Source organism: Cannabis sativa, chromosome 5, assembly GCF_029168945.1.
Source record: "Cannabis sativa cultivar Pink pepper isolate KNU-18-1 chromosome 5, ASM2916894v1, whole genome shotgun sequence".
NCBI classification, from domain to species: domain Eukaryota; kingdom Viridiplantae; phylum Streptophyta; class Magnoliopsida; order Rosales; family Cannabaceae; genus Cannabis; species Cannabis sativa.
The window spans coordinates 59250078-59266332 of NC_083605.1; the positions used below are offsets into that span (position 1 = coordinate 59250078).

The 16255-nt window shown below is 32.3% G+C and overlaps 1 protein-coding gene across 1 annotated transcript; it reads right to left on the minus strand.

Moving 5' to 3' along the window:
- Nucleotides 1-4834: 4834 nt before the first annotated feature.
- Nucleotides 4835-8649, minus strand: LOC133037964 (MOB kinase activator-like 1A). Its single transcript, XM_061115803.1, has 7 exons — nucleotides 8266-8649; nucleotides 7075-7123; nucleotides 6684-6792; nucleotides 6473-6566; nucleotides 6132-6265; nucleotides 5795-5958; nucleotides 4835-5298 (listed from the first exon to the last, which is right to left on the minus strand). The coding sequence occupies exons 1-7, from the start codon at nucleotides 8286-8288 to the stop codon at nucleotides 5227-5229; spliced, it is 645 nt and encodes a 214-aa protein (XP_060971786.1). The 5' UTR covers nucleotides 8289-8649; the 3' UTR covers nucleotides 4835-5226.
- Nucleotides 8650-16255: the final 7606 nt, after the last annotated feature.

Below are 16255 nucleotides of genomic sequence, written 5' to 3' on the forward strand. Positions count from 1 at the left end.
TTTCGTATTTCACAGTTTATAGAAATTCCTAAGAGATCAGAAATCGTATTTTTGTCATAACTTTTGACTTAAGTGTCCGTTTTGGACATTCTATATACCGTTTCGAAGCTTGCAACGAGCTCCACAATATGTGTATGTTTTAGAGCCAAAATATAAGTTTTATTTTAGTGTATTTATACTACGAGGTTTGGTAGAAAACCCTCGATTGTCTTATGTGAATATAAGCAGTGTTTTGGGATAAACACTTATTGGTTTATCGTTGTTGTGACATAGGGCCGAGATCATCGGGGATAGTTCTCCACTTAGGTTGGCTAAAATATATGAATCTGGATTAAAGGTAAGAAAAGTATATTGTACTGCATAGTACGTTGTATGTAATACAGTTAGTATTGTTATGAATTGATCAATATTGAGATATAGTTAATATTGTTATATATAGAAAAGTATATTGTACTGCATAGTACGTTGTATGTAATACAATTAGTATTGTTATGAATTGATCAATATTGAGATATAGCTAATATTGTTATATATTGAAAAGTATATTGTACTGCATAGTACGTTGTATGTAATACAATTAGTATTGTTATGAATTGATTAATATTGAGATATAGTTAATATTGTTATATATTAAAAAGAATGATTGGTTGAGTATTGATAATGTGATAATATTATGCATGTGATATGTGGGCTCACCTGATTAGGTGATGCGATTTTCCTGGCGACGTACTGGGCGTAAGTACGTGCGTCAGTGACATGATAAGTACCGGGCGTAGGTACGAGCTCGTCTAATTAGACGATGCGATATATTGGTGCCAGATTGTGGCACGGGCTCACCTGATTAGGTGATGCAATTATATGATATATGGGTGCAGCTTTTTGGGCATAGGCTCACCTGATTAGGTGATGCAGTTATGCGACATATGGGTGCCAGGCTATGGCACGGGCTTGCCTGATTAGGCGATACAATACAAGATCATCAGATTAAAGCATCGACTTGCCTAATTAGGCAACATGATGTCATGAAGATGGTTGCTTTATGAGGTAACATATATATTATTTATATGATTAAATGAATATGAATTCCATTATTGGTATAATGGTTTTGTATTACCAAATATCTGTATACTAATGTTTATTCGTGGCAGATGCCAGTAGTGATTTGGATTTCATCTTATGAACAAAGTGTGATGGTTTGATTCTTATTGTGTATAAATGACAATATTCGAATAATAAGCTATATGATTGTTATTATTACTTTTATTGCTGAGTCCTTGTGACTCACGGGTGCTATGTGGTGCAGGTAAAGGCAAAGAAAAGCTAGATCAACCATGAGGTGGCAGTCTTCTCCAGCAATGTACATATTGACCTCGCCGGCCTGCGTGCCGAGTTGCCAGGAGTTATTTTAGACTGGATTTATCTGTTGTGTATTTGATTTTATGTTTAAATGGTTGTCGTATATATTTTTTTAGTAAAACTTTTTACAACAGGGATTCCCGGAACACACTTTTTATGCCGTTATAATGTCCATTTTCAGTGTTTTATTTTAGTCAAGTTTTTAATATTATCACGGTTTTTAATAATTAATTATTCTATTAGTATTAAACTAGTTTATAAAATCACACACGTGGCGTCCCTATAGATCATTCTTGAAGTACCAACTTACATCATTCTTCTTTGGGCAATCCCAAATGTTTCAATCTTTCAAATAAATTGAGTTGATCCATTTGACCCATAAGCATTCCTCTTTCTTAGCAAGAGTCCAAAGATGCTTTGCCAAAAGAGCCTTGTTCCACTTTTTCCCTTCCCGAAAGCCTATTCCTCCAAGATCCATTTTAATTTTTTAGTTTGTTTGTTCTGTCATTTGTTAACATCTAATTTTATATATATATATATATATAAAATGTAAAAAAATTTAGAATTCAAAACTAATCAGACACTCCTTCATCTGATTAAAAATAAATTATAATTTATAACTTGTTTTAATTTGTATTTTCCTCTTTTTTTTTTTAACAAAAGGAAACTTTTTATCCAAAAGAACAAACCAAATACAATACAAAGGCAGGAGGCAAAAACCAACTGCCACGAAAAGAACAAGAGCAGCTCCAACTATTGACTACACTTAATACATAGCGATCTTTTTTCTTTTGACTAGTGCAGTGAAAACCAAAGACTCTAGCCTTAACAATACATTTTATCTCCTTACTAAAAGAATAAGCTAAATTACAAACAACATTAGAAAGACGGTCATTCCTATTTTTCCACATTAGATAAAGAGAGGCAGAAGTGACTGCATTCATGATCATTGAGGCTAAGTCTGCTTTGGCAGGCAGAGTTCGTTGATGAAGCTCACTGAGATTATTCGGCCAGTTCAGATTACCTGACCAACTTTCCACAAGATCAATCAGTTTTTTCGTAAAGATGCACTCCATAAATAAATGACTATGAGTCTCCGGAGCATCTTCACAAACCACGCATAGACCTGAAGGAATGGGGAGGAATCTGCTCAAGATCTCGGGTAAGCAGTTGTTCATTAATGATTTGCCAAAAAATAAATCTATGCTCAGGAACTATGAGTTTATGCCAAACCGTAGCTGCATAAGGTGTCTTGGCAGCCCCAATCAACTCATTACAGAACTTGTTAACTTTGAATTTGCTTCCTTTAGCAGCCTGGTTCAACATGCTACTATTTGTCGCGCTTCTAATCTTCAAAAGTTTCTTAAAGTACCAACTCAGGTCTAGTTTTATCGGAAAGGACCACACATCCTGCTCCTTTAAGTAAATGGAATTGATCCATTTCACTCAAATGTTGTCTTGTTTGTTCGAGAGAGCCCACAAGTGTTTAGCTATCATGGCCATGTTCCACTTTTTTACTTCCCTAAACCCAATACCACCAAATTGTTTAGGAAGACAAACTTTTTCCCATGAAGGGAAGTGAAGCTTGCTCCTATTACCATTCACACCCCAAAGAAAATCACGACACTTCTTATCAACAGCTGCAACGATTTTTTGGGGTAAAATGAAAAGGCTCATCCAAAAGGCAGAACCAAATGGATTAACTGAGCACGGCCAGCAAAGGAAAGGTTCCTGCTTGCCCACCCATTTAACTTCAAACTGAGCTTATCCAAAATAACACCACAATCCGAGGCCTTCCATTTAGTCGGTCTGAGGTGCACACCCAAATACTTGAGAGGAAAGGACCCTTCTTCCATTTGAGTTATATCCAAGACTTTGCTTTTGATTTCCTCCTTAACCCCCCCCCCCCCCCCCCCCCAAAAAAAAAAAAAAAATAGACATGGGATTTCTTTTTATTAACTGCTAGACCTGTCGCTTGACAAAATTCTTGAAAGGGTTCATTGACTAACTCAACAGACTTCAAATTTCCTTTACAGAAAATTATGAGATCATCAGCAAAGCAAAGGTTCGTTAATCTCAGATTCTTACAAAGAGGATGATTGTATGATTGTATTTTGTTTTGCTTGTTAAAGTATTAAGATTCTATTTGGACTTTGTTATTTAAAAATTAACTTTTTTTAAATATATTTATTAATCTTTTGTCGGGTTAATCGCTTTTTTTTTTGTAACGCACATATGTGTGGTGGTTTACGGTTAATGCAAAAAAAAAAAAAAAAATAGCCATGTGGTTATAATTTTCACATAACCACACTTTGTGGGTTGATTAAAAAATTTATATTTTCTTCGTTCGTTCGCACCACACTCACCTTTACTACTGATACTTGCCCTACTCTATCTGAAGGACCAACAAAAGGTATTAATGCTATAGGAGATTTCCCAGGCTCACCAAGACAAAGGTATGATCCTTTTTCAAACACTTGCAACGAATGACGGCAAGACTGTGGGAGCATACGAGAATCTTGCCGAATTGAATTTTTTGGTGAAACTTGAATCTGCTATTGAAACTGATTGGTAATATTCGCTAATTCCTTGATCAAATCTTCAACGGAAGAACCTTGACCTTATGTTGCAATAGGTGGTGCTTGTAGATGTCTAAGTGCAATAGGTGGTCTACTTGGTGCAACTTGTTACTGGTTTCCATAACAAAAATTAGGATAGTCTCGCCATTTTTGATCGAGGAGCGGACTGTGGGAGCATAGGGGAATCTTGTCAAATTGAATTTTTCAGTGAAGCTTGAATCTGCTGTTGAAACTGATTGGTAATATTCGCTAATTCCTTGATCAAATCTTCAACGAAAGAACCTTGACCTTATGTTGCAATATTAATGACAACTGTATTTATTTTATTAGGAAATTACTCCATATACTATTTTTTAACTTTTTTTTTTTTCAAATTTATAATTTGAGTTTCTAAGGTGATTTCTCCAGTAGTTTCTATGTGGGTTGCTATACGAATTTTGATTGCAATTTAAGTCGCTCCGTTAATTGCAATAGAGATTTCTACGTAAATTCTATAAAACTACACAAAAAAAAAAATAAATAAAATAAAAATAAAAAAAAACCGTTGTTTTTTTTTTTTTTCACTAGTACCTTTTCCCATGACATTTTTGTTTAATTAGAAAAATTCGTGAATCTTCTCCCCCTATTTCTATCCTTTTAAAAGAGCATAAAAGATAAAACTAGAGAAAATTAAATCAAATGCAAAACAAATAAAATTCAGACATTATTCTTTGCAGGACCTTATTTTCCAGTTACAACAAATTATTTTTTAAAAAAAAAATGCATAAAAACAAAAACAAAACAAAAAAAATCCTATTTAACCGTTTTTTTTTTGGGGGGGAACAGTTGGGGTGGGAATTACCCAATAATAATGATGATGCAGTAGCTAATAGAAAGAAAGCAAAATTTCACAATTGAACTTTGGAATGTACTTCATAAATTCATATAATTGGCCTAACCTTGGCATAACAACAATTGTTGTAGATCAGATCAACACTCCTTAATCTACATCAAACAAATACAAGAAATTATCTTTGTACAAGTTTGGTGGCTGTAAAGCAGGCAGTCTTCGGCCATTTCTACATTGCAACACCTCAAGCAACAAAGACGTTTAGCTCAAATCTAAATTCTTTCTTTCCTTTTTTAAGTAAAGAAGATAATAAATAGATAAGACACACAGAGCATATGAACATCAACTTATAATGTTAAGCTACATAGAACACTGCCAAGTTACATACTGATTATCAGTATTTATTTAACATTAATCACGTGTCCCCGAGATAAGTTAAATCCGGGGATACGCAGAACCTGTTTAGTAAGGAACAATCGATTCAATAAGTTCTTGGAGTGGTGCAAGCTCCTTCTTGTCTATCAGTCCAAATTCCTGCAGACAAAATTATAGAGAAATAATTAGCATAAAACAAAGAGAAGAAACTTGATACTTTTATTTTATTTTTTAATTTTTGGGAGAGAAGAAACTTAATACGGTATATAGGTTAATAAACACATTTCAAAAACTTCAGCATCATTTTTCATTAGGTATATCCGTTCCATTTCCTTTTAGCTTTTATGTCCACTGGATCCATTTTGTTAAGCCCATCTACTTTTCTGCATACTTTTAAGCAGAATACTACACCCCTTTGTACTATTAAAAGGCTAAGCCAATTAATTTGTCATTCAGCAAAAAAAAAAATGTCAAAATGAAATAAGCTCATCACTAGGTGAGGCCTTCTTTTATAATTTCATGACTGAGTAAATATGATTTAGCAGAAAAGCTAAAATGGATGGGGAGAGAAAAATGGGTTTTGCTTTATTTTTTATGTTAATGAAAAATTGTTGGAGTATAACTTATGTTAGAGAGAGAGAGAGAGAGAGCTTACACAGGTAAAAAGTATGAAATGCTTAAAGCAAGTATTTAGATGAGCCTCCTCCTTCAGACTCACAATCTTCTGAAAGTGAGAGTGATAAATGTGGGCATATACACGGAATAGTCTTTTAAATATTGTCTTGACAACTTCCCTGAAGTTAGTGGGAAATGGTGCACCTACAAAAACATTTCAAACAGGTAATTGATATGCTATTTAAATTGATCACAGCAGTCGCATTTCATATTAAAACAAAAACCAAAATTCAAGGGCAAGAAATGGGTAGATAAACAAATAAAACTCCACAATATTTTTCTACGTCAAAAATAAAAGATCGAACAGAAATGTATACCAAGTTTTTGAGGAAATATTGATTCATCATCAAGTTGAGATTCAATCCAGTCCATTAAGTATTCAACATATTTTGGAGCCGAAACCTCAATAGGCTTCTTGATTTGTACGCCATCTGCCCATCTATACTCATACCTGGGAAATTTAATGTGCACAGTGGAGGAATTCAACAATATGATAAACACTTAGAAAACTATCAAAACACTTTGCCAGAATAATAGTACATAAAGGTCAACAGCATAACTGATGCTATGACTTTCCTTTTAGGAAAAGAAAAACACTGAAAAAAAAAGAAAGAAAAGAAAAGAAAAAAAGGCAAATAAAAAGTTCAGGTATCTGTACTTTGGGCCAGCAGTCATTGTAGGACAATTCTCCGCAGTACAGAACTCTGTGAGGGTGCCATATAGCAAATTCACCTGATTGAAGAAATCTACAGCTGGAATTCAAAGAAAAAGCTATTCAGAAATTTAACAGACAATAAAAAGTGCAGATGAAACAGAAGAGAAAGCATCTAAACAGATAATAATATTGCAATAAGGGGGGAGAGAGATACTGTTGACAGCAAGCCACTCGTTTAGGTCTTCCCCAGTTGGGAGTTTTACTGCTTCCCTAAGATTTCCACTACCCAAAGTGGCATCGATGTGCTTTCTAAGCTGAGCTCCCTGCATCAAATAAGAATAGTATAATGATATAGCAAAAGGCTAGAGTAGGATATACTCCTAAATAAGGGTAGACACTTCAAACTATCAACCAGAGTGAAAATAAGAGACGAAATGAAACAAAAAAAGGAAATAAATAACAAAAACTGCCAGTCTTAATCAGTCATGGTGTAACAGATTTTGCAATACTAAAGAAACTGAAAGCCTAAACATAAACAGAAACATCTACGTTAAATTCCATTATGCAGGATATAATTGAAAACTGTAAGTTGTAAAGGAGCTAACCTTACTACCAGAGGGAGCACTCTTTTTAGGCCGAAATGTCCTTTGGTTTCTGCTCAGACAATTGAAACTTAAGAATAAAAAACTGCAACAATTTGAATACTGATGGAAAACAACAATATAAAATCATCTGCAATGCAATTAGGTGACCGGCAGACAACCCAAGAGTAGATAAGAGCAATTGTAATAACAAAAGTAACCATCAAGTAGGCAAGTATAGGAACCTTATCAATGTATGTATAAGATGTCAAAGTACACAAAAACTCTCCAAAAAAGTACTTGATTCTCTCTCGCTTGAATACTAAATATAACTCAAGCCCCAGCACAACTTTCTACGCCTTCACCCATATTAATGTACTTCCACACATTGTAACAATATCAACCAGGTCGGTGATTATAAAAACTTCATCATCACAGTTCTCCAGCAATAAGACCTCTAAAACTTGTGCCAACCGATTTGATACTAAGAACCCTAAAACACAGCTTAGTACTACAATTCCTTACAATAAAAATAGAGATAAATCCTTTCCAAATTTTAACAATATCCCAGCTATAACTGCAGCCTATAACTCTGAAAACCCGTTAGCTGACTGGATAAAGTGACCTTTGAAATCCCATTCCCAGGTCAGGGGTTGAGCATCACCCTGAAGTATCAATCTATTGCAACCTAAAATTCTAACTTAGTCATAGAACACGCATCAGAAATGCACATCAACAATTACTTTAAATCAATTTTTGGCAACACTAACATACAATTACACACAAAACATCTTTAGTTACATTATAACTACATATATGCATATCGAATTGCCCTTTTTGACTTCTATGGTTATTTGCAATAAATTAAAGCCATATCAAATTATTATTCAACATATTGAATCAAAAGCATGCCCTCTTTAATTGAACCAACAAACACCATTATACAAACAGATCACTAAAAAATAAAATTAGTATCCAATACTGACTATATCCAAATCCATAACCGAAATCGCCAAATAAACTTGTAATTCAGATCAACATAAGTGCAAAGGTTACGAAGACATTAAATCTGTAAATCACAGAGAAAGAAACACCAAAAATTACGATTCTGACATTGAATGATCTAATTTTGATTGATCGCATGCAATAATAATAATAAAAACAGAAAATACAATGTAGAAAAAGGAAAACGGAAAGATCTCAATTGGTACTCGCCTGCCCAAACCGAAGAGACTCATGGCTTGAAGGGCGAGGAAGAGAGAGATGGATTGATGATGGTGAGTTATTACTCCTTTTCTCAGGTTATATATTCTGAGTCAGAAGAAAAAGATGCCTTTTCTTCTCTTTATTATCTGCTAATTAATTAATTAATTAATTAAGAAACTTACATCGTACCTCTAAAATATAATTACATTATCGCCCCTATTTAAAATAATAACAACAATAATAATATTATTAGTTTTTTTTTTACCCATGAATTTATCATACGACCAAATAATGTTCTCTCATATGCGCTTGTTAAAAACAGTCCAATATAATATACCTGTACAAAAATGCTCATTTCTTTATGTTTTGTTAGATTTACTTAGCTGTTTAATTGGTGATATGATATTTTAAAAAGGGAAATTATAGTAAATGGTCTCAAATTATAGTATCTTAGTTTATGTTCTCTTTTCAAAAAAATATAGCAAATGGTCCTAAATCATAAGACTATGTTAGTAAATGTTCTTATTTCAATTTTTATTTTTTGTTTTTTATTTTTTTAGAATTAGAAGCAAATTATTTAAACATTATGGTATATCTATATTAGTTTTGTTAAAATCTTTTTTATTTTAAAGTTATGTCAATTTTTTTAATTTTTTATGAGTTGTTTTGGGTTGTTGGTATATAGATTTTGTTGTACGGTATATTTCTATTTTCATTGCATTTCGTATATTCTTATTCTTAGATGATATTTATTTTTTATTATGATATATATAATAGTGGTATATAATTTTATTAGCATAATAAAAATATTTTAATGTATGTATATAATTTTATTGTCATGCTACATATATTTAATTATTATTTTTATATTTTTTGATTGTATGATTATTTATTTTAAATAATATTTAATTAGTTTTTATTTTATTATATACAATGGTCATGGTATATATATTTTAATTGTGGTATATAATTTGGTTAGTATAGTATACATACATATATATATGTATTAGTAATCTATATTTTTATTATTATTATTATTTTTTGTATATATGTTTTGGTATATGGTATATGTATTTTTTGTTATACGGTATATAATTTTTTTAAATAATATTTAAGTTTTATTTTCTATTGTACTTTTGTTGACATGATATATAATTTTATTAGCATCCTATATATTTTTATTTTAATTTGTTGTTATTATTATATATATTTTTATTGTAAGGTATATATTTTATGTTATATGGTATATAAGTTTTATTGTATAGTATATCATTTTATTTTAGATAATCCATGTTTAGTTTTTATTTTAGTATACATAAAGGTGATATATAATTTTGTTAATATGATATATATAATTTTTTTTAATAATATTATATTATTTTGTTTTATTTTTTATTGTAGGTATATACGTTTTATTGTATGGTATATGATTTTTGTTGTCTATAATATATTATTTATATTCAATATGATATTTAGTTTCTATTTTATTGTATATAAATTTTTGGTATGTATTCATATTTTAATGTTGATATATATAATTTTGTTAGCATGATGTATATATTTTTTGAGTATTAATTTAGTATTGTTATAATTTCTTTGTGGTATATAATTTTATTACTACGGTATATTAATTTTCTGTACTACGATATATCTAATACTGCTGTATATATTTAAATGATCTAATATATTTATTTATTTTTGTTACAATATAATAATATGCAATACTAAAAAAATTATGTAACTTAATTTTGTTATTATATATATTTTTTTAAAAAAAAAAAATCTGTGATAAATCTATTTTTATAATTTTTATTAGCTAATTTATTAGAGTTGGTCATTTTCTTAATTTTTTTAAAAAGTGGACATTTACTAACTTAGTTACTAAATTTAGAACCATTTTCCATCTCAAACCTTTCAAAAAAGAGTATAAAAGTAATCGAATTTAGGAGAAAAAGAAAGAGACTAACATTAAAATACAAATCTTTAGAGCATAAAAGTTATAATTGTGGTGTATATATATTTTAAGCTCATATTATAAAAGTAAACGTATATAATTGATTTAAATTAGATTAATTTGTTTGTACCTTATACATTTTTTTTTTCCTTTTTGAAATGTTTTGTACCTTATATATTGAAATGCAATTACAAAATTTAAGTTAAATATAATAGTGAGTCCTTTTTTGAACTAAATTTGTTATAAAATTCATACCATGTATTAGACCATCTCTATACAAGATGTAAAATGTTTGCTAAATTTAGCACAAAAATAAATTTATTTAATTCACTATTTATAATTATATTTTAATACATAATATATAAAATAAATAAAAAATTTATTATTACTCATTATCATTTATTATTTTATTAAAAATATACAAAAATTATTATTTATTATTTTTTATTGTTTAAATAATGGTAATATGGTTATTGACCTCACTTCTAGCCAACGACAGTGAGTTAAGATAAAGCGATTAGATAAAATAAATAATAAAAAACAAAAACAACAAGTAAAGAGAACACCAGAAACTCCCAACTCTAGAGAGAGAAAGTCTACAGAGAGAAGCTCTGACCTTGTTTTTTTGAACATGAAAAATGAACTAAGGGAGCTCTCCTTTTATAGATAAAGGAGGCCCACAAAAATAGGAGATAAAATACAAATAGTGTTTTCCACCGTTGATGATGATCTAATGGTGAAAATTAGATTCTAGTGGTGTTGTCTGATTTTTTATGTTTGGCAAGTCTCGCTACGAGTTACTCGGAGCTTATTTTTGTAACTCCCATGAGAGTGAATTTTGACGACAATAGCTTTAAAATTTTGATTGGTTTGTGAGACATGACTTGATAGAGAGCTTAAATAGCTTCAAAATGAAAGTTGAATCGCGTCAATCGAATGAAAATTGAGTGGGTTGTGGTCGTTTTATTAAGTCAGTACAAGTTTTAGCGCCCATGTTGACATCCAGCGCCCAAGTTGACATCTGATGTCAACCTAGACAATGTAAAAGTGTAGAAACGTTCAAGGGAAGTCCTTTGAGATGCCCAAGTGATGGTTTGACACTCCTTAGTCCTTTTATATGTTTTGATGAAGCTGGTCACACATTCTCGAAGATGTTGCTGTTTTGTAGAAACAGAAGATTTGAAACTTCCGGGTTCTAAATGAGCAAAAATTGAAGTTGTGAATTTGGTTGGTCTGACTTCATGGTGTTGGGTTTTATGCCCTAAATAAAACTCATTTCAATATAATCAGATTTACTTATTAATATAGATCAGAAATAACATTTAATGTTGCATGGTTCACATGATTTATTTCATGATTATATGTACATAATGTATGAATTCATCTGAAACCCTTTTCACATACTTGATCCTGTTTATTGTCTTTGTCGGCCAAGACATTGGAAAGTAAACATGACTATGTGAATAAAGTTTCCTAGATTTATCAGACACAGGGTTTTACTGATATGATAATCTACAACAGAGTTTACTTGCATTTGAAGAAATGCTATGTTCTTTCCAGAGCATTGGTTAAAGTAAAGCTCAGGTTGGATGCATGGAGTATGCATCGGAAGGGACCGATATTGAACTTTGACTTAGATTTATTAAACTTACCGTAATATCTATTCAAGTCAATATCCCCTAGTTGATCCTAGATCAAATGATCTTAATCCTGTTATGATTAGGCTCGATCTCGAGAGGCTATTCGTGTTCTTTGATTTGTTAGTTAAGCCTACTTTTGGGTCAGGGTGATGCGTACATTTTGGGAACACGTGTAACACCCTAACTAGCATAGGCGTATTACATGATTTTTAAACATACTGTGCAGCTCGTTGCTAATCAACGAGGTTTATGGAAATCGTGATTAATTAAAATTTTTGCTTTTTAATTAAACTTATAAAATATTTATACAAAAATACTCGGGATCCTGATTACAAAACATTTACAAAAGTTCACTGACTATAAAAAATACTTGTCGCTTAGCGACTAATTACAAAAATAGCCTTGCTGTCATGAGGATCGTATGCTCAGGCCTAACCGCCCCAACATGTACAATCTTCACCGGCTCGCTCTCACGGTCCTTCAGCTTTAGCCTTGCCCTTACCTACACATAAACATAGCACTGTGAGTCGACAGACTCAGTAAGAAAAGCATAATCAAATATCATACATAAATCCCGAGTTATGATCAGACGCCCATACCCCTGACCATAACCCTAACTGCCGTGTCCCACATGATACTGGGTCCTGAACGTTCATAAGACGGTACTATTGACGAGTAACAGCCTATACTCGGTACACTGGTCATACTCCAGCTGCTAGTCATACTCTAGCCTGTACCGATGTGTTATAGTATCAGCCTATACTCAGTACACTGGTCATACTCCAGCTGCTAGTCATACTCTAGCCTGTACTGATGTGATACGTCAAATAGTACAGAACCACCAACCCTAGTATCAGCCTATACTCGGTACACTGGTCATACTCCAGTTGCTAGTCCTACTCTAGCCTGTACCGATGTGATACAGTGTCAGCCTATACTCGGTACACTGGTCATACTCCAGCTGCTAGTCATACTCTAGTCTGTACCGATGTGACACAGTCGGATGGTTCGAAGCCAACATACATATCTAATGTAATCTAACAGGCTTCCTACATGCACGCTAAACATGTAATATATATGCATACTGTTATACTAATCTTACCTCAATTCCGAATTCAGGTGTGCCGGTCAACCTGACTGGAACGAACTGCGCGGCGGTTTACAGGCTCCTAAACCATAACAATCACAACACTAATAAGTGATACGCTAAATAACTTCCCGGGGACTTAAACTAGAAACTAAAAGTTTCCCTATCGACAAAAAACATGGCAATACCCCAAATAACATAAAAACGAGAAAATCTAGGTTTCTGAAAATCACCCAACCGGCAGACCGGTTGCCCAACCGAAATTCCGGTTCTGGGAATTTTCAGAACCCCATCCGGAATTCAGGATGCACAACCGGAATTCCGGTTCCTCGAAGGAAATATTCAAAAATTCATACTTTGCTCAAATCAAATCCAATTCACCCCAAACCTTCCAGACCTTTTCTAAATACCCCAAAGAACGTTTCTAAAGCATCTACACAGTCCAGAACACACAGATATCAAAAATGCCATTAAAGCTCCAAGCTTTGAGTTCAAAACTCAAACTTGGTTAAATTTAATTAACATGCATCCAAATCAGTTCAAACCTATTTAAACATGCATAATATAACCTCTGAAAACACAAGAAATCGACCTCAACAAACACAGCAACAATACTCACAAATTCATTTGAAAAACCATAGCTTTTGAACAAGAAAATTGTCAAACTAGAGCAAGGATAACTAGCATGCATTTTAACCTATCTAATTACATTTAATTCAGCATTTTAAACATAGAAACAACAACAACAACTAACAGCAGCAACAACATTAAAACCATACATGCATTACTCATTTTTTCATCATTTTCAACAAACTTAAAGAAGAAATGATTAGAAGCTAACCTAGCTTGATTAGAACACCAAAAAGAGTTGAAATCACAAGGAAAAATCCAAGGTCCCTTGCTGCACAAAGAGGCCGAAAGAGAGAGAGAGTCTAGAGAGGAAATGGTTTGATTTTTCTTTTTCTAAATTTTTCTAACTTTAAGACTTTGAATAAAAAGAGTAAACATGCAACCCAACCCTTTATTTCAGCCAATAATTAACATTACTAAACATATAATTTAACTAAATAAAGTCCACTAAAGGACAAAACAATAATGGGGCAAATTGACCATTTTGCCCCTTCACACTAAAATAACATAAAGAGCACTAAAGGGGGTATTTTTGGGAAATTCTAAATTCCCGGCCAATCCCGACATTCCCAATGTCTAATAAACCGTCCCACAATACTAACATACTAAGTTGTGATTTTACTGAGCCAAACACCGAGTTCCATGTTACCGGGCACCGGAAATGCAAAATTATGAAAATCACTAAATGACATATAATGCATTCCAGAATTCAACAATAACAGTATAAATAATTATTTAAATAGCTATAAATAATTTTCCATAATTAAACATGATTAACAGCTAATTTCCAAATTAAACTAAGCGGTCTTTACAACACGGTAGTGCAATTGAGTGGGAGCGCTAACATAAACATGGAATCTATAGCTTCTATCTGGCGAGTAGTAAGTAAAGGATGATCTCCTTTGAGCTTGACCAAACAAAAATAAATGGTGGAGATCTCATTTCACATAAGCTAAAATATCATTTATACGGGGTTAAGTGTTTTAAGGATTAAATACATTGTAGGGTGTAACGGTAATCTAATCTCTTTACAGTGTAGATCATTCATATAGAGGATCATTGATCAAATTAGGATTATAACAATGGATAACTAATGATGTGTCTATATGGTGGAACATATAGAGCATTCTATATACTGAGAGTGCAATTCTAAGTTCTATGCGTGGATTCAACGAAGAATTAATAAGTTAGTGAATTTTAGTAATAAATTCTTGATCTACTTATTGGAAGCTCGGTTATATAGACCCATGGTCCCCGCACTAGTTGAGATAATATTGCTTGTAAGACTCATATAATTGGTTTTGATCAATCAATTATAATTCTCAATTTAGACTATGTCTATTTGTGAATTTTTCACTAAGTAAGGGCGAAATTGTAAAGAAAGAGTTTTAGGGGCATATTTGTTAATTATTATACTTTGTATGGTTCAATTAATAAATATGATAAATGACAATATTATTTAATAATTATTTATAGTTATTAAATAGTTAGAATTGGCATTTAAATGGATGAATTAGAAAATTGGCGTTTTTGAGAACATCAGATGCAGAATTGAGAAAACTGCAAAATCCAAGTAAGGCCCATTACTCTACATGGCCGGCCACTTGGAATGAATTTTTAAACTGATCTTTTCATTATTTTAATGCCAAATAATTCAAACCTAACCCTAGTGGAATGCTATAAATTGATAGTGAAGGCTTCAGGAAAATTACACTTTTCTTCTGACTTTTCATTCAGAAAAAACTGAGCCTCTCTCTCTCTCCCTATCTTTGGCCGACCACTCCCTCTCTCTCTTCTTCCCTGAGATTTCAAAATTCTTAGTGTTAGAGTAGTGCCCACACACAGCAAGTGATACCTCAATCATAGTGAGGAAGATCGTGAAGAAAGACTTTCAGCAAGAAGGAGTTTCAGCACTAAAGAATTAGAGAAAGAGATCCAGGTTCAGATATTGATAATGCTCTGCTACAGAAAGGAATCAAGGGCTAGATATCTGAACGGAAGGAGTCATTGTTGGAATTTATTTTACCAGGATCTTAGATCTACTCACAAGTATGTTGATTAACATCCTAAATATGAACTTTCTAAAATGATGAAATAAACACATATAAAGTTTAGGAAGCCTTACATTGGGTGCAGCGGAATTAAATGACTCCTTCCGTTCAGATATCTAGCCCTTGATTCCTATTTGTAGCAGAGCATTATCAATATCTGAACCTGGATCTCTTTCTTTTGATGCTAAAACTCCTTCTTGCTGAATGTCTTTCTTCACGATCTTCCTCACTATGATTGAGGTATCACTTGCTGTGTGTGGGCACTACCCATACACTAAGGATTTTCGAAATTGAAGGAAGAAGAAAGAGAAAGTGGGTTCGGCCAAAGATAGGGAGAGAGAGAGGCTCAGTTTTGTTCTGAATCAGAAGTGTCAGAAGAAAAGTGTAAATTTCCTGAAGCCTTCACTATCTATTTATAGCATTCCACTAGGGTTAGATTTAAATTATTTGGCATTAAAATAATGAAAATATCAGAGGTAAAAACCCTACAAAAGTGGCCGGCCCCTACATAGTGGATTTGGGCCTCACTTTTTACAATTTTGTAGTTTTATCTTTTCTGCATCTGATTTTCTCAAAAACGCCAATTTTCTAATTCAACCATTTAAATGTCAATTCTAACTATTTAATAACTATAAAT